The sequence below is a fragment of the Apus apus genome, chromosome 3 (assembly GCF_020740795.1).
Source record: "Apus apus isolate bApuApu2 chromosome 3, bApuApu2.pri.cur, whole genome shotgun sequence".
NCBI lineage: Eukaryota > Metazoa > Chordata > Aves > Apodiformes > Apodidae > Apus > Apus apus.
Window position 1 is genome coordinate 57872571 of NC_067284.1, and position 15972 is coordinate 57888542.

A 15972-nucleotide genomic window follows, 5' to 3' on the forward strand; every position below is an offset into this window, starting at 1 on the left:
GTGTTATCTCAGTTCTTTTGTATGTTAATGGCCAAGGCCCATCTATTGTCCCTCTGATGGCTCCTTGGCTGGTTTTGGATCAGGGAGAGCTTCTCAGCTTCTTACCAGAGCCACCCCTGGGGCCCTTCCCCCAGTGCCAAAAAAAATCCCACCAAAGCAAACCAGCACATGCTGATAGCTGTAGAGCTGTTCACTGATCTATCAGCTCAGAAATTATAGAATTGTTTTCACTTTTCCTATTTAATTTTTTTAAATTTATGTTGCAAGAACTAGCAGTCTTGAAATACTTTTTTCCTTTTTAGAGTAAATATGTGAAGAAACTCTTGAGTGGAGCAGGAGGTGCTTTATCTTGCTTAATTTTTGGCATATCAAATTTAATATAAAGAATGACTAGCACAGTGGTGTTTACATCATTTGGGGCATCAAAAATGCATAAATTAGACTTTCAAATTTTGAACAAGTGGGAATAATCCATTTTGTAACTGGGCATCTAGCAAGTGGATTTGACAGAGTGGTGTGAAATTAAATGAGTATGTGGCTATATCTAAACAAAGGGAAAAACACTTTGGCTTCTTTCTTAGAAACCTGTTAAACAAAAGAATACTGTTCAATTCACAATGCCTGAAAAGACACTTAAGTTTAGAGATATATTTAAAAAGTATTTCAGTAAGGTTTACAGCTTTCTGTGGCCAAATTTGAATGGAAATGGGGCTTTAGAAGAGGAGCTGTGGAGATGCTATCTCAAGCTGCAAGATAAGTGTTTCCATACTGTGTAACAGTCTTGGAACCATACACTTAGTTTGGGAGCATCTGTTCTCCATGCAGGCAGTGGAGCTGCCTGAGGATGATGTACATCAGCTGTGCAGTGGGGGGTGCCAACATCATTGCACTGTGCTGCAGTTTGGGAATATTAAATTAGGAATGACTGTGACAGCCTGTCACCTGGATTTTCTAACTTGCAGCACTTCTTTCTTGCAGGTGAATGGAAAAGGTTCATTATGGTGTGTTGATCCGGAGTATAAACCTAATCTTGTCCAAGCATTGAAAAAGCAGCCTTTTTCCTCAGCACTTGCATTTTATACTCCGCCAGCATCACCACCAAGGTAGGTGAATTGTCTCATCTGAGTAGGATGCGTGATTAGCTTGTTCCACCTAGCAGCAGAAATGCCCATGTGGATGTTGATGTGTTATTACTGGCTGCCACCCAAGAGAAGAATTTGAGTGGGGCTTAGGAGGGACTGCTAGATGAGGGGGGGCATGTATTAAGTTCAGGCTTCCCAGATAGCAGATCTGGGGTTCCTGTCCCAGTCATCTTTGTAGCTGTGGGAGAGTTTAAAAAAAGGTCATGGCTGTGCTGGGTGCTTACTGGTAAGCCCCATTTTTTTGGAGGGCAGGCAGTCCTGGGAAATGGAGCAAAATCCTCCTTCAAGCACAATTCACTGGACTGACCTAGGGTGCCTGGTGCTGTTATCTTGGAAAGAGGTGTCTTTTCCTGTAAGTCACTCATCTGTATATAAAATGTATATATTTGATGCTGTTGTCAAAAATAATCAGCTTTTTTTATGACCTGAAAGTGCTTAGAGAGCCTGGACAAAGGGGGGTGTTCTTCTGCTAGCATTTTGCTGCAGGGGTGGGAAGAGCAGCCTTTACTATAAACATACTCTGAGGTGGAGTATGCATGACTTCTGAAATGAAGACTTCTGCACTTCCTTATCCAACACATTTTAAGATGAGACAATAGATTTTTAGAGAATTTGAAGTCATTATCATACGTCCTCAGTGGAAGGAGAAGAAGGGCAGCTGGGTCAGCTTATAGAGGCAGGATAGAGAGGAGAGGACAGAAAGCAGTGAGGAATGTGTGGCTGTTGGTGAGCTTGGTTGTTAGGTAGGCACGTGGCTGGTTTATCTAGTTCAGCAAAGAATTTGGGTGAGATAAGAGATAATTAAGGTCTCTGTACATTGCCCTCTGTCTTAGCCTCACGGTGAGGAGTTTCCATAACAGGAGGAACTGGGATTACTGGAACAGATGTAGAACTGATAATGTTGAGCAGATGTTTCCAAGGGTCCAGTGGACGTTGACCCTTAGAGCTGGCAGCCCTGTGCAAGCCTGAGCTGTCTGGCAGCAGCTGGATGCACGGTGTAGGCTCTTCCAGGTGGGCTTGTCACCTATGAGATGCAAAAGTGTTCTCTGACCTTCTAACTCTCTTGAGCCATAAAGGGTCATCTCAGGCAGAAATGTCCTGTTTTCCAGCTTTCTGCTGGAACAGGAGCATTACTAAAATAAATTGGAAAGTACGAAATGGCTGGTGATATTGTCAGGCTTTGTTTTATGGAAGCAAAGATTGTTGAAACAATGTAATTGGACTCTTGGTGATAATGTTTTTACAGGCATTCATGTTTCTACAAAAGGGCATGAACTTCCATTTTTCAGTACAACTCAAGTGAAGGTTTGGTCCTTGAAAGCTTTGTTTAAAAAATATTATATTTTCATTATAATTATATTAATTATATTTAACCATATTAATTAAATTATATTTACTTATTTAATTTTAATTTTTTTATTTTTTACACTGTCTGTGTAAACACAGTCAAACTTCAAATTGTAAGGAGTAATACAGATGGGAGGGACCTTTGTATGTTTTCTGTGCAGCCAGAGGAGCAAAGGGTCAGGACAGACACAGCCTAGGGCAGGTTGTTCAGCGCCTTCAGCAGTTAAGCTTTTAATATTTCCAGGGTCTTCAAGATTAGTCTAACAATACAAGCACTGAAGTATGATTTACCTAGCTTGTATAAATTAGACCGTTCTGAAATTAGGTGTAGGGAAGGAGAGATTTTGTCTGAACACTGAAGGACTTGCAGGATCAGGACTTCAGTTGGAAGCTGTTGTTTTCAGTAGCTTTTTTTGCTTCACTGAAGAAGTAGTCACACTTGCCAGCAATAACAATTACAAGGAAATCCTGGTCCTAATGAAGCCACATGGCAAAATTCCTACCAACTTCAATATGTGAAAGATTTAGCAGTGCTTGTATTTATAAGGACAACAACATAAACCCAACATTTTAAGATGCTCAACTTTTCCCTAATGAAAGCTGGTTTATTTTCCTTTAATAATAAATAACATTTGTATAACTTTCAGTCACACACAGAAAAACGGTTGTTTGTTTGTTTGTTTTCCACATTTAAAAAGTCTTGGATTAGATTTAAATTCTGGCCTGATTTTGGGTAATGGCCACCAAGGGACCAACTTGTGTCTGGAGAGAAGGAGAAGCCTAGATGTACAACTGGAGGGAGGCTGAAAGGAGAATTTTTCTGTGAGAGAGCTTGTGTTCATAATTGTTTTACAGTGTGTTTATGGGGAACATGCCCATCATTCAGCAGCACTTGAAAATAAAATTTAAGGAGTTACTTTTAGCAGAAGCTTTCCAAAACTGTAATCTGTGTCTAGTATTATAATAGAAATATGAAACTTGTATTATCATAGATGATTGGCATCACTGGTGCAATTTATTCCTGCACAGCTTGTTCAACAAGTTGGTGCAAGGCCTCTAGCTGCGTTCTGGTTCTAGTACTACATGTATCATATCCCTCAGCTTTGGGGATGGCCGGGGTCCTTATCTTGCAAATAGCTTATCCATATGCATCACTTGTCTTAATACTAAGAATAAATTTGCTGTAGGAAAGCTCTATTTGGATATGATTCTTGAGGGTTCCAAGCTCAGACAAAAGGATGAAGATGTTAAATATCTTTTTGGACAACTTGCCTGCAGACTGTAGAACCAGACATTTGGTTGGGGGGGCATTGGTCTGCTTGTGACTTCTTGTGGTGGTTTTTTTGTTTGTTTGTTTTTTTCCCCTCCTGTTTTGGTTCTGTTTCGCTTGCACTCCATCACCCCCACAAGAAAACATACCAGACAGTGAATTCGATTTTTTGCACATTTTCTTTCAAGTCACTGGATCTTTTTCACATCGGTTCCTACACTGGGAGATGTTTAAATATTAATCTTCAGAAACTTTTTTTGCCAGTGCCATCCAGGCTACAGTCCTGCAAGAGCACCTTACGTAGCTTAAATGATGTATTTCAAGCCACCTCTTCTTTATTTTTTTTAAAATGTTTTTTAATATTTAAATTTTTTTCCTCCTGTACTGTACCAACCTTTGGAGGTGTTACCAATGGCCCAGCTGAGTTTGGATACTATGATGACAAGTTGGAGCAGCCAGAGTATTAAACAGGAATCCCTCAAAAATAGTTGTGCACAGTAACCCATCTCAGGATTGTTAAGATGTGTGCAGCCACAGCACCACTCAGTGAAACATATTTTGTTAAAGCATGAAGATTTTAGTTTTAAAAAGATATTTTAAAAGTGGAAATAATTCATTTTAATTTTAATTTATTATCTAGACCAGTACTTTTTTTATTTTTTACTTTTTTTAAAAGAGCACATAGCAGCTGTGTGGTTTTGGGGTTGAGGGGATTTGTGGCTGTGACTTATTTTGGAAAATAGAACTGCCTATAATTATGATAAATATAGAAAGTTAATATATCTTAATGATGGAAGTCATCCCATTAATCCTTGGAGGCTGCTGGTACAAGCTGGGCTTGAAAATTCTGCTTGTCACCCTTTTTGAATTTTTCTGGTGATACTATGAAAGATGGGACATCGCTATGTTTTATGCAATTTTAATAGTTGTGAACTGTTTCTGACTTCTAGTACCTGAATAATTAGGGCTGGCTGTGTAGTAGAAAACCATGTGAAAGCTTTAACTTGCACCTTTATTCTGGTGCAAAGCTGGTCTGATAATGCAGAAAAGCAGACAGCGTCACCAAAACAGCACAGCTTCAGATAACTTTAAAATAATATGATAACTTGGTTTGGGTTTGGTTCTTACCTGCTTTTTTGCATAATGCTACCTTTTGTTTTAGTTAACCTCCAACCATTGTTTCTAAGGGCAAACAGACACAAGTAGTCCTTACCTATTCTGATGCTTCTGGGCTCTAATAATCCCTGTGTAAGATAATATTTTGCTCACATATAGATTTTACTTACTGAAAAATACAAATCTCTGTTTACAATCCAGCCCGTAGGCAGGTACATAAAATCTGCAGAAACTGGTATCTCTTGCCAGCAAGATTTTTGCTTAGTCCAGCAAGATTTTTGCTTGGTGTATGTGTTTGGGGATGTTTTCCAAATGCTGACGTGCTACGTAAGCCATCAACCAATGTGTCAAGCCATCTATTGAGGGCAATAGAAATTGCTTGCCCACCAAACTGTGGTGATTGAGTGGTTTTGGTTTTATATTTCTGTGATCATGGTATTATGTCTACTATACTTTGTACAAGTAATTTGGCTAATTAGGACTTGGTTTTGACCTGTTGTATTTCTTTCCAGTAGGTCAGCATCACCTCACTACCTAGCCTCAGTCCTTCAGCAGACTCATGGCCGGTCTCTCAAAGGTAAGTGTTTGTTTCTTTTGCTCTGCTCCCCTGGGTTTAGTTGCAAGCATGTACTGAAGCCCAGCTGATGTTGTTCACGGACCTGCTCCGGAGGGTCCTCTAGATTACAAAATAGCCCCTGATATACATGCTCATTATACTAGCTACTTGTGTATTAATTTTAAATCCCTAAGTTGAATCTCAAGATGTAAAAGGAGTTGTCTTGTTCTGCCACCAAATTATTTAGCAGACACATCACTCCCAAATGTGTCCTACTTAAAGAATTAATAGTTCAGTAAAAAGCCCATCTGAAAGCCACATACCTCTGCACTAGTTTTATTGGTTACCAAGAACTGAGAACAGAAGGCAGGAAATTGTAATGCATAAAACTTGTGGGGTGTGGCCATAGAAGTGCCATAAAGTTGGTTGTTTGATACAGGTGGCTGGGAGAGCATGACAGGACGTGCAGGGGAATGTGGAACAATTCAGAGTATTACTTTACAGCTCTTTGGTACTCTTCACTCATTTGCCAAAAATGTGGGCTTGAGCTGGTGTTGTTGTCAGTGTAATTGTGGAGGAAGACCTAAGTATTGGATATTAACCCAGTTAAACAGAAAAGCCTTGTGATGTCTCTTTAGTTTAAGTTATCACCTTAAAAATTGCAAAATGTTCATTTTAACTCTTGGGAGGGAAGAGTAGGATGGGTTTCCTATATGGGCTCCGAATACAGGTCTCGATACTGTAGGCTGCAGTGCTGCTCCTCAATCAAGTTTGTATCCCTCTCTGTTTCCTGCACAAGTAATGAAGCAGGTGCAGTGAAAAAAGTCATGTTCACAACCAAAAGCTTCTATGCTGTATAGATACTATTTTAACCATAGTCTCCAAAATTCAGTGGAGAAAGATTCGATAGGACCGAGTCATACTTAGAATATAACTCTGGATGAGTTACCTTTTCTAGCCATGGCAGAAACTCATTACCATGATGCTTGTCCCCATCTAGCAATTTACATGTATTTGTAGATGATGTTTCAAAAGATGCTCATCCCTCGTGGTTGTCCCTGCAGTAGCTGTCACTGCTGTTAGGGCAGTTGTTTGGCACTTGTAAACCTGCCTGAGGGTTTGGATAGGCAGCAGCAGCAGTGTGCAAGCTGAGCAGGGGATGTCAGTGAGGACAAACCTGAGGTGGTATTGCTGCTGAGAAAGAACAGAGGTTTGGGCTAGGGTTTTTTTGCTGTTTGTTTTCAGGGAATCACTGCTGAAGTGCAGCATTGCTGTTTTTCTCGTGCTGCCTTCCTTAGCCCACTGGCATATACCTATTCTAAAGGTTTGAATGGGCATTAGAGTAATAAAGACTTTGCCATAACTCTGCCCTAGGCATTTCTGCTTTTGTCCTCCATGACAAAAATCAGCCAGCCAGTTTCAGATTAAAAAAAAAAAAAAAGTTAAGATGAAAATCTGTTATTCATCGACAGTCAAATGCAAGTGGAAGTACCAACAGGTGTTGAACAGAAGATGGTTACTTAATTTTCCCATATGTACTTTCTAAAAAGTTTTTTTCATGTTAATACATTTTAGTTGGTCTTAGTATCAGGAGGGAGCTAGACAGCATGCTGGAATACTGCAGCATTGCTTTAGAAGAAGCCTGTCGAACACAGGTCTTGTACCTCAGAAATAAAGCTTAATCCACCAAAGACCTGTCCTCGTCAAAAATAATAATTTTTTTGAAAGGGCTGAAAAGTGAGTAATGCCATGCTCAATCTTTTAAAGGGCTGAATCCAAGAAAAAGTGAACATGTGTTCATTTGTTGCAGAGAATTGTTGTTAAAGCTCTTTGAAAAGGATAATAAAAAGGTCACCAACAAAGCAGGACTTGAGCAGTGCAGCAGACTGGTTTTATTAGCGCGGTTGGCTTTGAGATGAGAAGGTAGCTTTTAGTTCTCAGCCACAAACTAGGAACATTGGTTAGTTAGCAAAGCCAAGGTTTTTTAAAGACAGAGCAGCTGTCTGGTCCATATGTTATAATTACCATGCGCACAGACAGTTGTTAAGGTGGTACCCAGGTGGCAAAGAAGCATCCTGGGTTGGCTGGCTGCTGCAGGACTGCTAGATCTGGGATTCTCAGGGCTTGTTAGAGAATACAAGAGATCTCCCTCCTTGTAATAATTTTGCTGGTGTGTCCTGTGACAGGTTTGGAGATTGCCAATCTGATGCTAACTATTCCCATTTGCTACACTGGAGGTGCTGAAATAATTTTGTGTATCTGCTGTCATTCATTTTCTGCAACTTGGTGAACCTGTTCAGCATCTCCCTGGCATTAGAGACAAGCCGTTAATGTTGCGGGGAGTTGCATAGGGCAGCTGTGGTACAGATGAAAGAATTCCTTTTAATAAGGTGCTTCCTCAACCATTCTGCTGGGATAGTATACATTTGGGAAATACTGCTCTGTGGAAGAGAGCAATTGCAAATGAAGCCAAAGCATATGAACAGTGACACAGCATTGTGGAGAAGTTGCTGCAGAAGTGCCTCTCCTATTTTAGGGTAACATGCAGGAACGCTATTTGCAGGTAGTGTTGCATTGCATTAATGCATCCAGTTGCTTGTAATTGTAACAAGATTATGCTTATGTACCAACATATAAATAAACTGTGATAGATAGCAAGTAAGAAATAGGAATATTTCCTTTTCAGGTTATGATAGTGTGGGAGAAAGTAACTGTGCTTTTCTAAATTTCTTGTTGTCAGTTAGGTACATTTGACTTGTAAATTCAGGGGCTCTGTTGGAGCTAAAGAAAGAGAGAGCAAAATAAATAATCTCATTAGTGAAATAGGACAGACCTTAAAATATGCTGGGTTTAAAATGACAGAGAGGGAAAACAAGGGGAATTGTTAATGTATAATAGTTAATGGTGGAAACAGCAGCTCAGTCCCCTTTACATGTTGGTACGGCGTTCCTAAGGTGGTGTAAGCTTCAAATTTCTTATAGAAGCAGAATCATTCTGGTTGGAAAAGACCTTTAAGATCATAGAGTGCAACCATAACCTAACTTTACCAACCATTAAACTAACTCAACTGAATCCAGTGCTTAAACCACATTTCTAACCACTACATCTGTATGTCTCAAACTTAGCTGGGCAGCCTATTCCAGCCAACAGCCTCCTTTCAGGTAGGGTCCTTGACCATGGATGATGTTAGGGATAATTATACAAGATAAGGAAGCCAAATAGACAATTCTGTAGTTTGCCTCCCAGTATTAACCCTCCCTTCAAATTCAGTAGCATAATTAATGCATATGATGGTGGCCAAGGGGGAAGAAATACCATTGAAAATGACATTGCTGATGTTCCTCTTGAGCAGTTCCCACACCAGTTCCAGTTTAGCAGGACTTGAGAGCCTGTTCTACTCCGTTCAGGCACCTTCCATGTGTTGTCTTCCAACCCCACTTCTCCACTTACTGATCATATGTACATGCATACATACATTATGAACACCTTGGATGTCCTTTTTTGTGCAGAGACACCATGGGTCTTGTGAAAGCTTACCATCTCTTTGCTCCTCTTCTGCTCTTCTGTTAGTCCACCATATATATTTAGTCTTGCGTATTTCTCTCCTGTATAAGGAGAGGAATATATAGGCTGTCTTTCCATCATCCAGAGCTGAAGTCAGGAAAGGGTGGCCTTGGATTTCCTCTTTTTTTGAAATGCCTGAGTGTGTAATGAAATGAGTGGGAAAGGCATGCTTGTTTTTTTTCCTTTTCTCTTGATTCTGGTTAGAAATGTCACTCTTTGCCATAATATCCTCAAGGTGCCCTTTTTGAGATGTAACCAATATGTGTATGCAAATATATGCAATTATATATTCTTCATGTGTTCTAGGGACCTAATTTTGTCAGAGTTGCCTGAGATCTAATGTTTTGCTGCTTCTCCTTCACAGAATCTGATATTGATGCTGCTACTGCAATGATGCTGTTAAATACTTCCATTCAACAAGGGATGTTGGACTGTAAGCATAAGCCATTTTACTCTGTTTTTTTTCTCTACCCAGTAGCTAAATGTTTTCTCTAACAAGTTTCAGGAAATTATTATGGTCTAGTTCCCAAATAGTAAGAGCAGTCAAGAAGCAATTGTGGTTTGATTATTCTTTCTGCTAGCATCACAGAGTTTTAGAGAACCACCTTCTTCTTTTTTTTTTTCCCCCCAGTTAATTTTGTTTTTTCTGCAAAGTTCTTCCCCTGCCCTCTGTGCTGGATGGTAAGGAGTTTTTCTTAGCTAATTCTCTGTTTCTCCTGCTCTTAGTTGTGATGACCTGAAGACAGGTATACTGTGGGTGGCAGTAGATGTGCACAAGATACTATGACTCTTAAACGCTCATGTTCAGCTTACTTTGCAGTCAGCCAGCCATACCGTGCCCATTTTGCAGGTGATCTCATTGAAATATTTGTTTGCTGAATGATTTTATTTTAAACAGGTGAGAAACCTCAGCCGCTGAAGACATCTAAGAAGAGGAGTTACGGCAGCGCGTTCAATTCTCCCAGTTCCATAAATCTGCAAGAAAATGATTCTGCCGCCACCAATATTGATCCAAAGGAGGATCACAACTACAGTGCCAGCAGCATGGGTTCCCAGCGCTGTGCATCTAGATCCAGCATGTCTTCCTTGTCCTCCCTTGACGAGGTGTATGAATTTATCTCCAAGACCAGCCATGATGGAAGCGATGGCAGTGAAGGATTTCACAGTGAAGTGGATACAGACGTTGACTATGAAGATGATCCTCTTGGAGACAGTGGCTATGCATCACAACCCTGTGTAGATACCTCTGAGAAAAGTCAGTCTAGCGACAAAGCGTTCCAGGAGTTATGTCAAGAAATTGATGAGGAGTTAAAAGAAGCAGCAGGGTCTCTGCTCCACCTTGCTGGCATCCAAACGTGCTTGAGTTCCTTAATAAGTACTGCAAAGACCCACTGTCACAAGCAAAGGAAAAAATAGTATGTTTCTCAGTGTTTAATATATACATATATTTTTTTTAATTGTGGCAATACTCTTCTACTTTACCCTTCACAAGGGAGATCAAAGCCATAAGAGGACTCATTGCTTTTTTATTTTTGGCACCAACTATAATTTAGCCATTTATTTTTAAATCACTGCCTAAAAAGAAAAAAAAAATATTTAATCTTTGCAAATTAGAAGAGATGCGTGACTTGTGAAAACCTGAAAGCATACTTCTTAATGATCACTTTTTTTTCTTTTTAATATTTGCTTTTATGTTTTTTTCCTAGAGATACGTTTGTTCAGATGCATGTTGTGGTTCATATTTGCATCTCTGCTGGCCCCATCTCCAGAGGTGAATTTTGCCCTGAGGACTCTAATTTCATGTAAAGAATTAAAAAGGAGGATAAATAAGAAAGGGAAAAAAAACAAACCCAAATGTCCTGGCCTTGGTTGCCTCCTCCCACTTGTCCTCTCTTCACTCTTCTGAGACAGGTCCTGTGGAAGCGCTGGTGAAGCAGCTCTGAGCAGCTGCAGTTCTCAGCCTGTCTGAAATAATGGCTGAAACCTACAGCACTCCAGGAGCTGCTTTCAGCAAGATGTGAAGTACCACCAGAAGAGTGGGCATAAGGGGTAGCTGAGGTGGGTGCCACTCACAGTTTTCTTTTTTTTCCTCCTTCCCCCAAGTCAGATTCCTGAAGGAAAACAGCTAATTTTTTTTCCCATCAGAAGACAAATTGGTTTTGGGGGGTGTGTGTCCTTTTCATGCAGATGCACACATGCATACATGCACTGTGGATGTAGCCAACAGTAAAAGCTGCCATGTGCCAAGTTTGATGTTCTTGTCTTCCCACCGCTGTTGTATAGATAGTAGCTGTGCAGTTCTGCAACATCTACCCTTCTGCTCCTCTATAGCAATCTGGGGAGTTAAAAAGAAGCCAACAGTTAATGGTGGTGACAACATGGACTAGGTGGAGGCTTTAGGAGGCCTACGTGTTGAATGACTGCTGAAAAGGGAACTAATCTGATACAAAATTGAATAGCTTCCTTTTGGATTAGTGAACCCTGAGTTGCTTTTGTGATTTTTGCCCCTTCCCCCAAAGCTTGTTGGTTTTGTCACATAGGCTGTCCCTACCTTTAGTTTCCCAGATCACTGTGCCTTGTGCTGTGTGAGTCCTGTCAGTCTCCTGCTGCATCCATCTATCAAGCAAGGCTAGCCTTTAGTCTTTGGATGTACATTGTAGCTCAGGAGGACCTCTCTGTTATGGGAAGAATTTCCTTCACAATTCATTTTTGCAATAAAAGAATCTCTTTATAGTTCCCAGACATCCTTTGGCCAAAAATGTTTTCAAGTTACAGTAAGCTTTTTTCCTCTTTTAAAAAAGCTATTTTATTTTAAAATCAGCAGTGATTGCTTATATCCTCTTGTAGACGATGGCTTCTGATTTTTTTTAAGGTTTCTGTTCACAAATGGGTAAGCAGTTCTGTTGGAGTAGGTTTTAACAATACTGCAAGTATAAGGATGCCTTAAGTATGTTGCAGAACCGTATACAACTATCAAAGGTCATCTTTCCCCTTTCCAAAAAGTAGCATGATGTGCCATAAATGTTCTCCCTAACACATAAAGCTATTCTTCCCAGCAGATGTTGGGCAAGTTGGTTGAAAATTAGGAACAGAGCCACCTAGGAAACCAATGTCAACTGCTTTGGTCCTTGAAAACAGCACTGGATCAGCCAAAAGTTAACTTTTCCCCAAAGGGGTATTTTTCTGGCTATTTGGAGGCCTTGCTTAGATCAGCGTGGTTTTCTGATTTTTTTTTTTTTTTTCTTATTTGTCAGTCTCTTCATGAATACTGCCATAAACTGTCTACTTTGTATACAAACACAGCCATGCTGCTGAAGGTCTGTTGCTCTGAGGGCCTGTTCCAGTGCCTCTTGAAGACAACAGTGGTGCTCCCACTGACTCAATGGCTGTTGGATCAAGCCTCAATTCTTTGAGTTTCTTCGTGTTTTTTGGAATTTAAAGCCAATATTATTTTTTTAACCCACAAACACTAGAAAAATAAGTCATGATTTGTTTGGTTGTTTTTTCCCCAATTACTTGAGTTTTAAGAATGATTTGGTTTGTCTTGAAAGGGAAGGAAAATACTCTGCTGCATTCCTGCTTTGTGTGAGCATCTTTTAGCCTACACCCATAACAGGGCAAGGTGTGTGCAGATGTGTATGTCTTCTGGATATCACAAGTGGTGCATTAGCCAATTAGATCTGATATCAAAAAGTGTTACTGATGGATAAAGTAGAGATAAAACTTGCTATATAAAGGAAAATTAAGTACCAGCACAGTGGTTCTTAGGATTTTGAGAGGTGGGCATGTGAAGGCTTAGTAGAACTGCTTTTTGCTCATGGGTTGCTTTTGTACCTTGATCCTTGATGGAAAACTGCAAAGGGCAGAGTTTGTGTTAATGCAAAAATGAGGATTCAGCTCCACGCAAATATTGTTAGCAGTCTAGGATTCTGCTTGGTGCCGTGATTTCAGTTGCATGCTGCTGAAGAGGGGTGCTGCTTGCCTCCTGCTGAAGGTGGCTGCAGCTTTCCTGTAGTTTCCAGTGAAAGCTGGATCAAGGTCCAAGTGTTCTGGAAACTGCGGTCATAGTTGGCTCTGTGGTTTGGTTCTAAATTATTTTTTTGTCTCATAAAATTTGAGAAGGTTAACACTTACTAGGAGTGTGGTTGTGCCACTGTTAACCCTGAAGTTAGTTATAATGACTTCAGCAGTTCTGAAGGGATGTGGTTGGGATGCTAACAATGCATTTAATTACCATACGCAACGAGCAATAAAACCATACTAATCAAAAGTTGGTGAAAGCTGCATCAACCTGTACAGCTTTCAGCCTGGAAGAAATGGAATAGTGGAAGGAGGGGTAAGCAGGGCCACGCTCTCCATGCTTTGCCAACTTCCTTCTCTTCTTCCAAGGGAGAAGGCAGCTGATCACTGCCCCTGATGTATCCCACCACTTTGTCCCACACCTCTGCCCAGGCATTTTGGCAGGCCAAGGCTGCCAGCCCAGTTGCAGAGCACCTCTCTTGGTAGTGGGAGACTAGCTGCCCTTCCTTCCACTTACCTATCTAGGTTTGGGTTTGTTTGCCACCTCAATTAAGAGACCCTGGTGTATATAGTATAAATGGAGTATAATTAAAAGTTATGTTGATTGTTTGGTTTTGGGTTGTTTTTTTAGTGACATATGTAAAATGTTCCTGCCAATGGTTGACTTGGATATATTTTGGCAAGAAAAGTATTAATGAACCACATTCAATTATTTAAATACAGTGAAGAAGTGTATGAGACTTGTGTACAAGGGAGGCTGCTCTGTTCAGGATAAATCTGATGTGAATACTGTACGAATACTGTATTGGCCTTCCAGATCCCAATATTAAACTACTGCTTTTGCAAAAGTCACATCAAACATTTTAAAATCCAAATGCAGGTTGTATGGTTTGCTACTTTTTATCAGCCTGAAAAGTAAGTACAAGCTTTGGTGAAAGCAAAGTACACTCATACATGTTAATAATGGTGTAGTCAAAATATTTATTGAAAAGAAAAGGTAGAATATTTTAAATGTTGCACCTGCCATTATATCTTAAAGCACATTCTTCACATCTAACTGCCAGTGCCATTATCAAGTCTGTTTTATAAATGTACATTTCTTCAAACTAAAAAGTGCATAATTGAAAGTATTATGTTACTGCCATATAGTGATATAAAACATTTTATAATTGCCAATTCATTGTAACTATTATTTATTTAAAAGTGAGTTGTAACAATGCTTTCTGATCAAATGAACCAGAGTTGTTTTTAAACCATTCCCGTTAGCTTGTTTCTAATGTAGCATAAGCAATGTCCTTGGGTTTGTTTAGAATAATTTTGCCAGTAGGTGACCAGTTCTAACCCTTTTTTCTCCATTTTAGTCCTTTACCCGTTTTAAAAGACAATTTACAGAAGTTTAGTTTTTTGTATGCTAATCTCTGTTAATTAAAATGTTTATAAAGTTTATTTTTACCAAAGAGATGCAATTCATTATGACAAAATATTGCAGAATAAACTTTGTTTTATAACATTTGTGACTTTTCTGCCCACATTTTTCATTCAGATGATCAAAGGGGCTTTTCTAAAATAAACAGCATTGCAAACAGAAAGCGCTGTGTTCTCTCTTTATCTACAGACCTTGTCTCAGATGGTGCTCCAAGTCCCCTCCATTGCCATTTAAATCACTTTCATAAGACTGGGCTAGTGTAAAAAGCCAAATGTGTAATTCATGGTAGGTCTCAGCTTGTTTAAGACTGTTGCATGCATGTGCATGTCATCTGTACAATAACAACTCTTTCAATCCATAGCAGGATTTGCTTACAGTCAGATTCATCCATAGCTATCCTGTATCTTATTAAGGCCAAGATGTCACCCTTTAACCTGGAAGCTGAGGTATGTTTTGGTATCTTGCTGAAATACTGCTGCATACCTTTTGTCTTCCATTTGCTTAAACAGAAATAGCTTGAATCTTTTTCTGATGTGTTTATATACTGTATCCATATCACTGCAGCTAAGTTGCTTGTATGATGCTTAAAGATCAGCAGCATAGTATACAGGACAGAAATTTTAAAGAAGTGTCCCTGGATAAAACTGCATAGGTCTTGTTTGGTATTTTTTCAGTATTTACTTTTCTTCCGATGTGATTTACAACATCTGTTGGGTCTTTATACATAAGACCTTAGGGAAAGCACATAGGTGGGAACTCTCCCTCTTCATTAGGAGGAATTAAATACTCCCCAGCCCAATTTCCACTTACCTCAGCTTGTTGTGTCCAGGCCAGCTTTCCCCTGGAGTGCATGCACACACACATGCCCTTCTAGTTAGTGCCTGAGACACAGAAGTATCAGAGGAAACAATGTATCACATGACACCTGTCTTAAAAGCAGACATTGGTCCATTTTTTTTTTTTTTTTAACCTAGTAGTGTCACTGATTGAATCTTCCTCTGTAGGATCTGATGGAAATACAGTTTCTTTTGCAATACTTGAAGTAATATGGTATATTTTAACTAAGACTTGCCTTCATCACCATATCAAATAATATTTAAATTGCAAATTACAGAATATATGTGAGGTGTTAATATAGTTTGTTTTAGTGTTAATACACTGATAAGAGAACAACTGCTTTAACTAGTTTGGACAAAATCACAGCTATGTATCATATGTTAATGATATCTTTCTAATTGTTACTCACTATATCATGCTAAGAGACCTTTAAGTTCATTTTTAAATTTCCCAAGAGTGTTTTCCTCTGTTACTACTTCACTGGAAATTACCCTCTCCTGTATAGAGCCACGACTCTCAAAATAAAGCATTCACTGAAGCAATTACCCACTCACACCAGCTGCATTTTAAGGACATTTGTGGAGGAAATACTTAATAGATTTGATTTGTTTTGCAGAAATGACTGGCTAAATTTGACACAGAGTATGGTTATACTTTCATGGCTTTGGAGCTTCCACATACCTGTAAGCGTTCT

At 39.5% G+C, this 15972-nt stretch overlaps 1 protein-coding gene across 2 annotated transcripts in view; it reads left to right on the forward strand.

The window, feature by feature from the left end:
- The window catches only part of FOXN2 (forkhead box N2), a 35017-nt gene extending 20492 nt beyond the window's left edge, over nt 1–14525 (forward strand). The window contains exons 3-6 of one of the 2 annotated variants that reach the window (XM_051615198.1): nt 979–1103; nt 5388–5452; nt 9360–9428; nt 9894–14525. In XM_051615198.1, coding sequence (XP_051471158.1) covers nt 979–1103; nt 5388–5452; nt 9360–9428; nt 9894–10411 — 777 coding nt within the window. In that variant the 3' untranslated portion in view covers nt 10412–14525. The remainder of the gene's footprint in view (nt 1–978; nt 1104–5387; nt 5453–9359; nt 9429–9893) is intronic. The other variant, XM_051615200.1, reaches the window with a different exon arrangement.
- Nucleotides 14526–15972: the final 1447 nt, after the last annotated feature.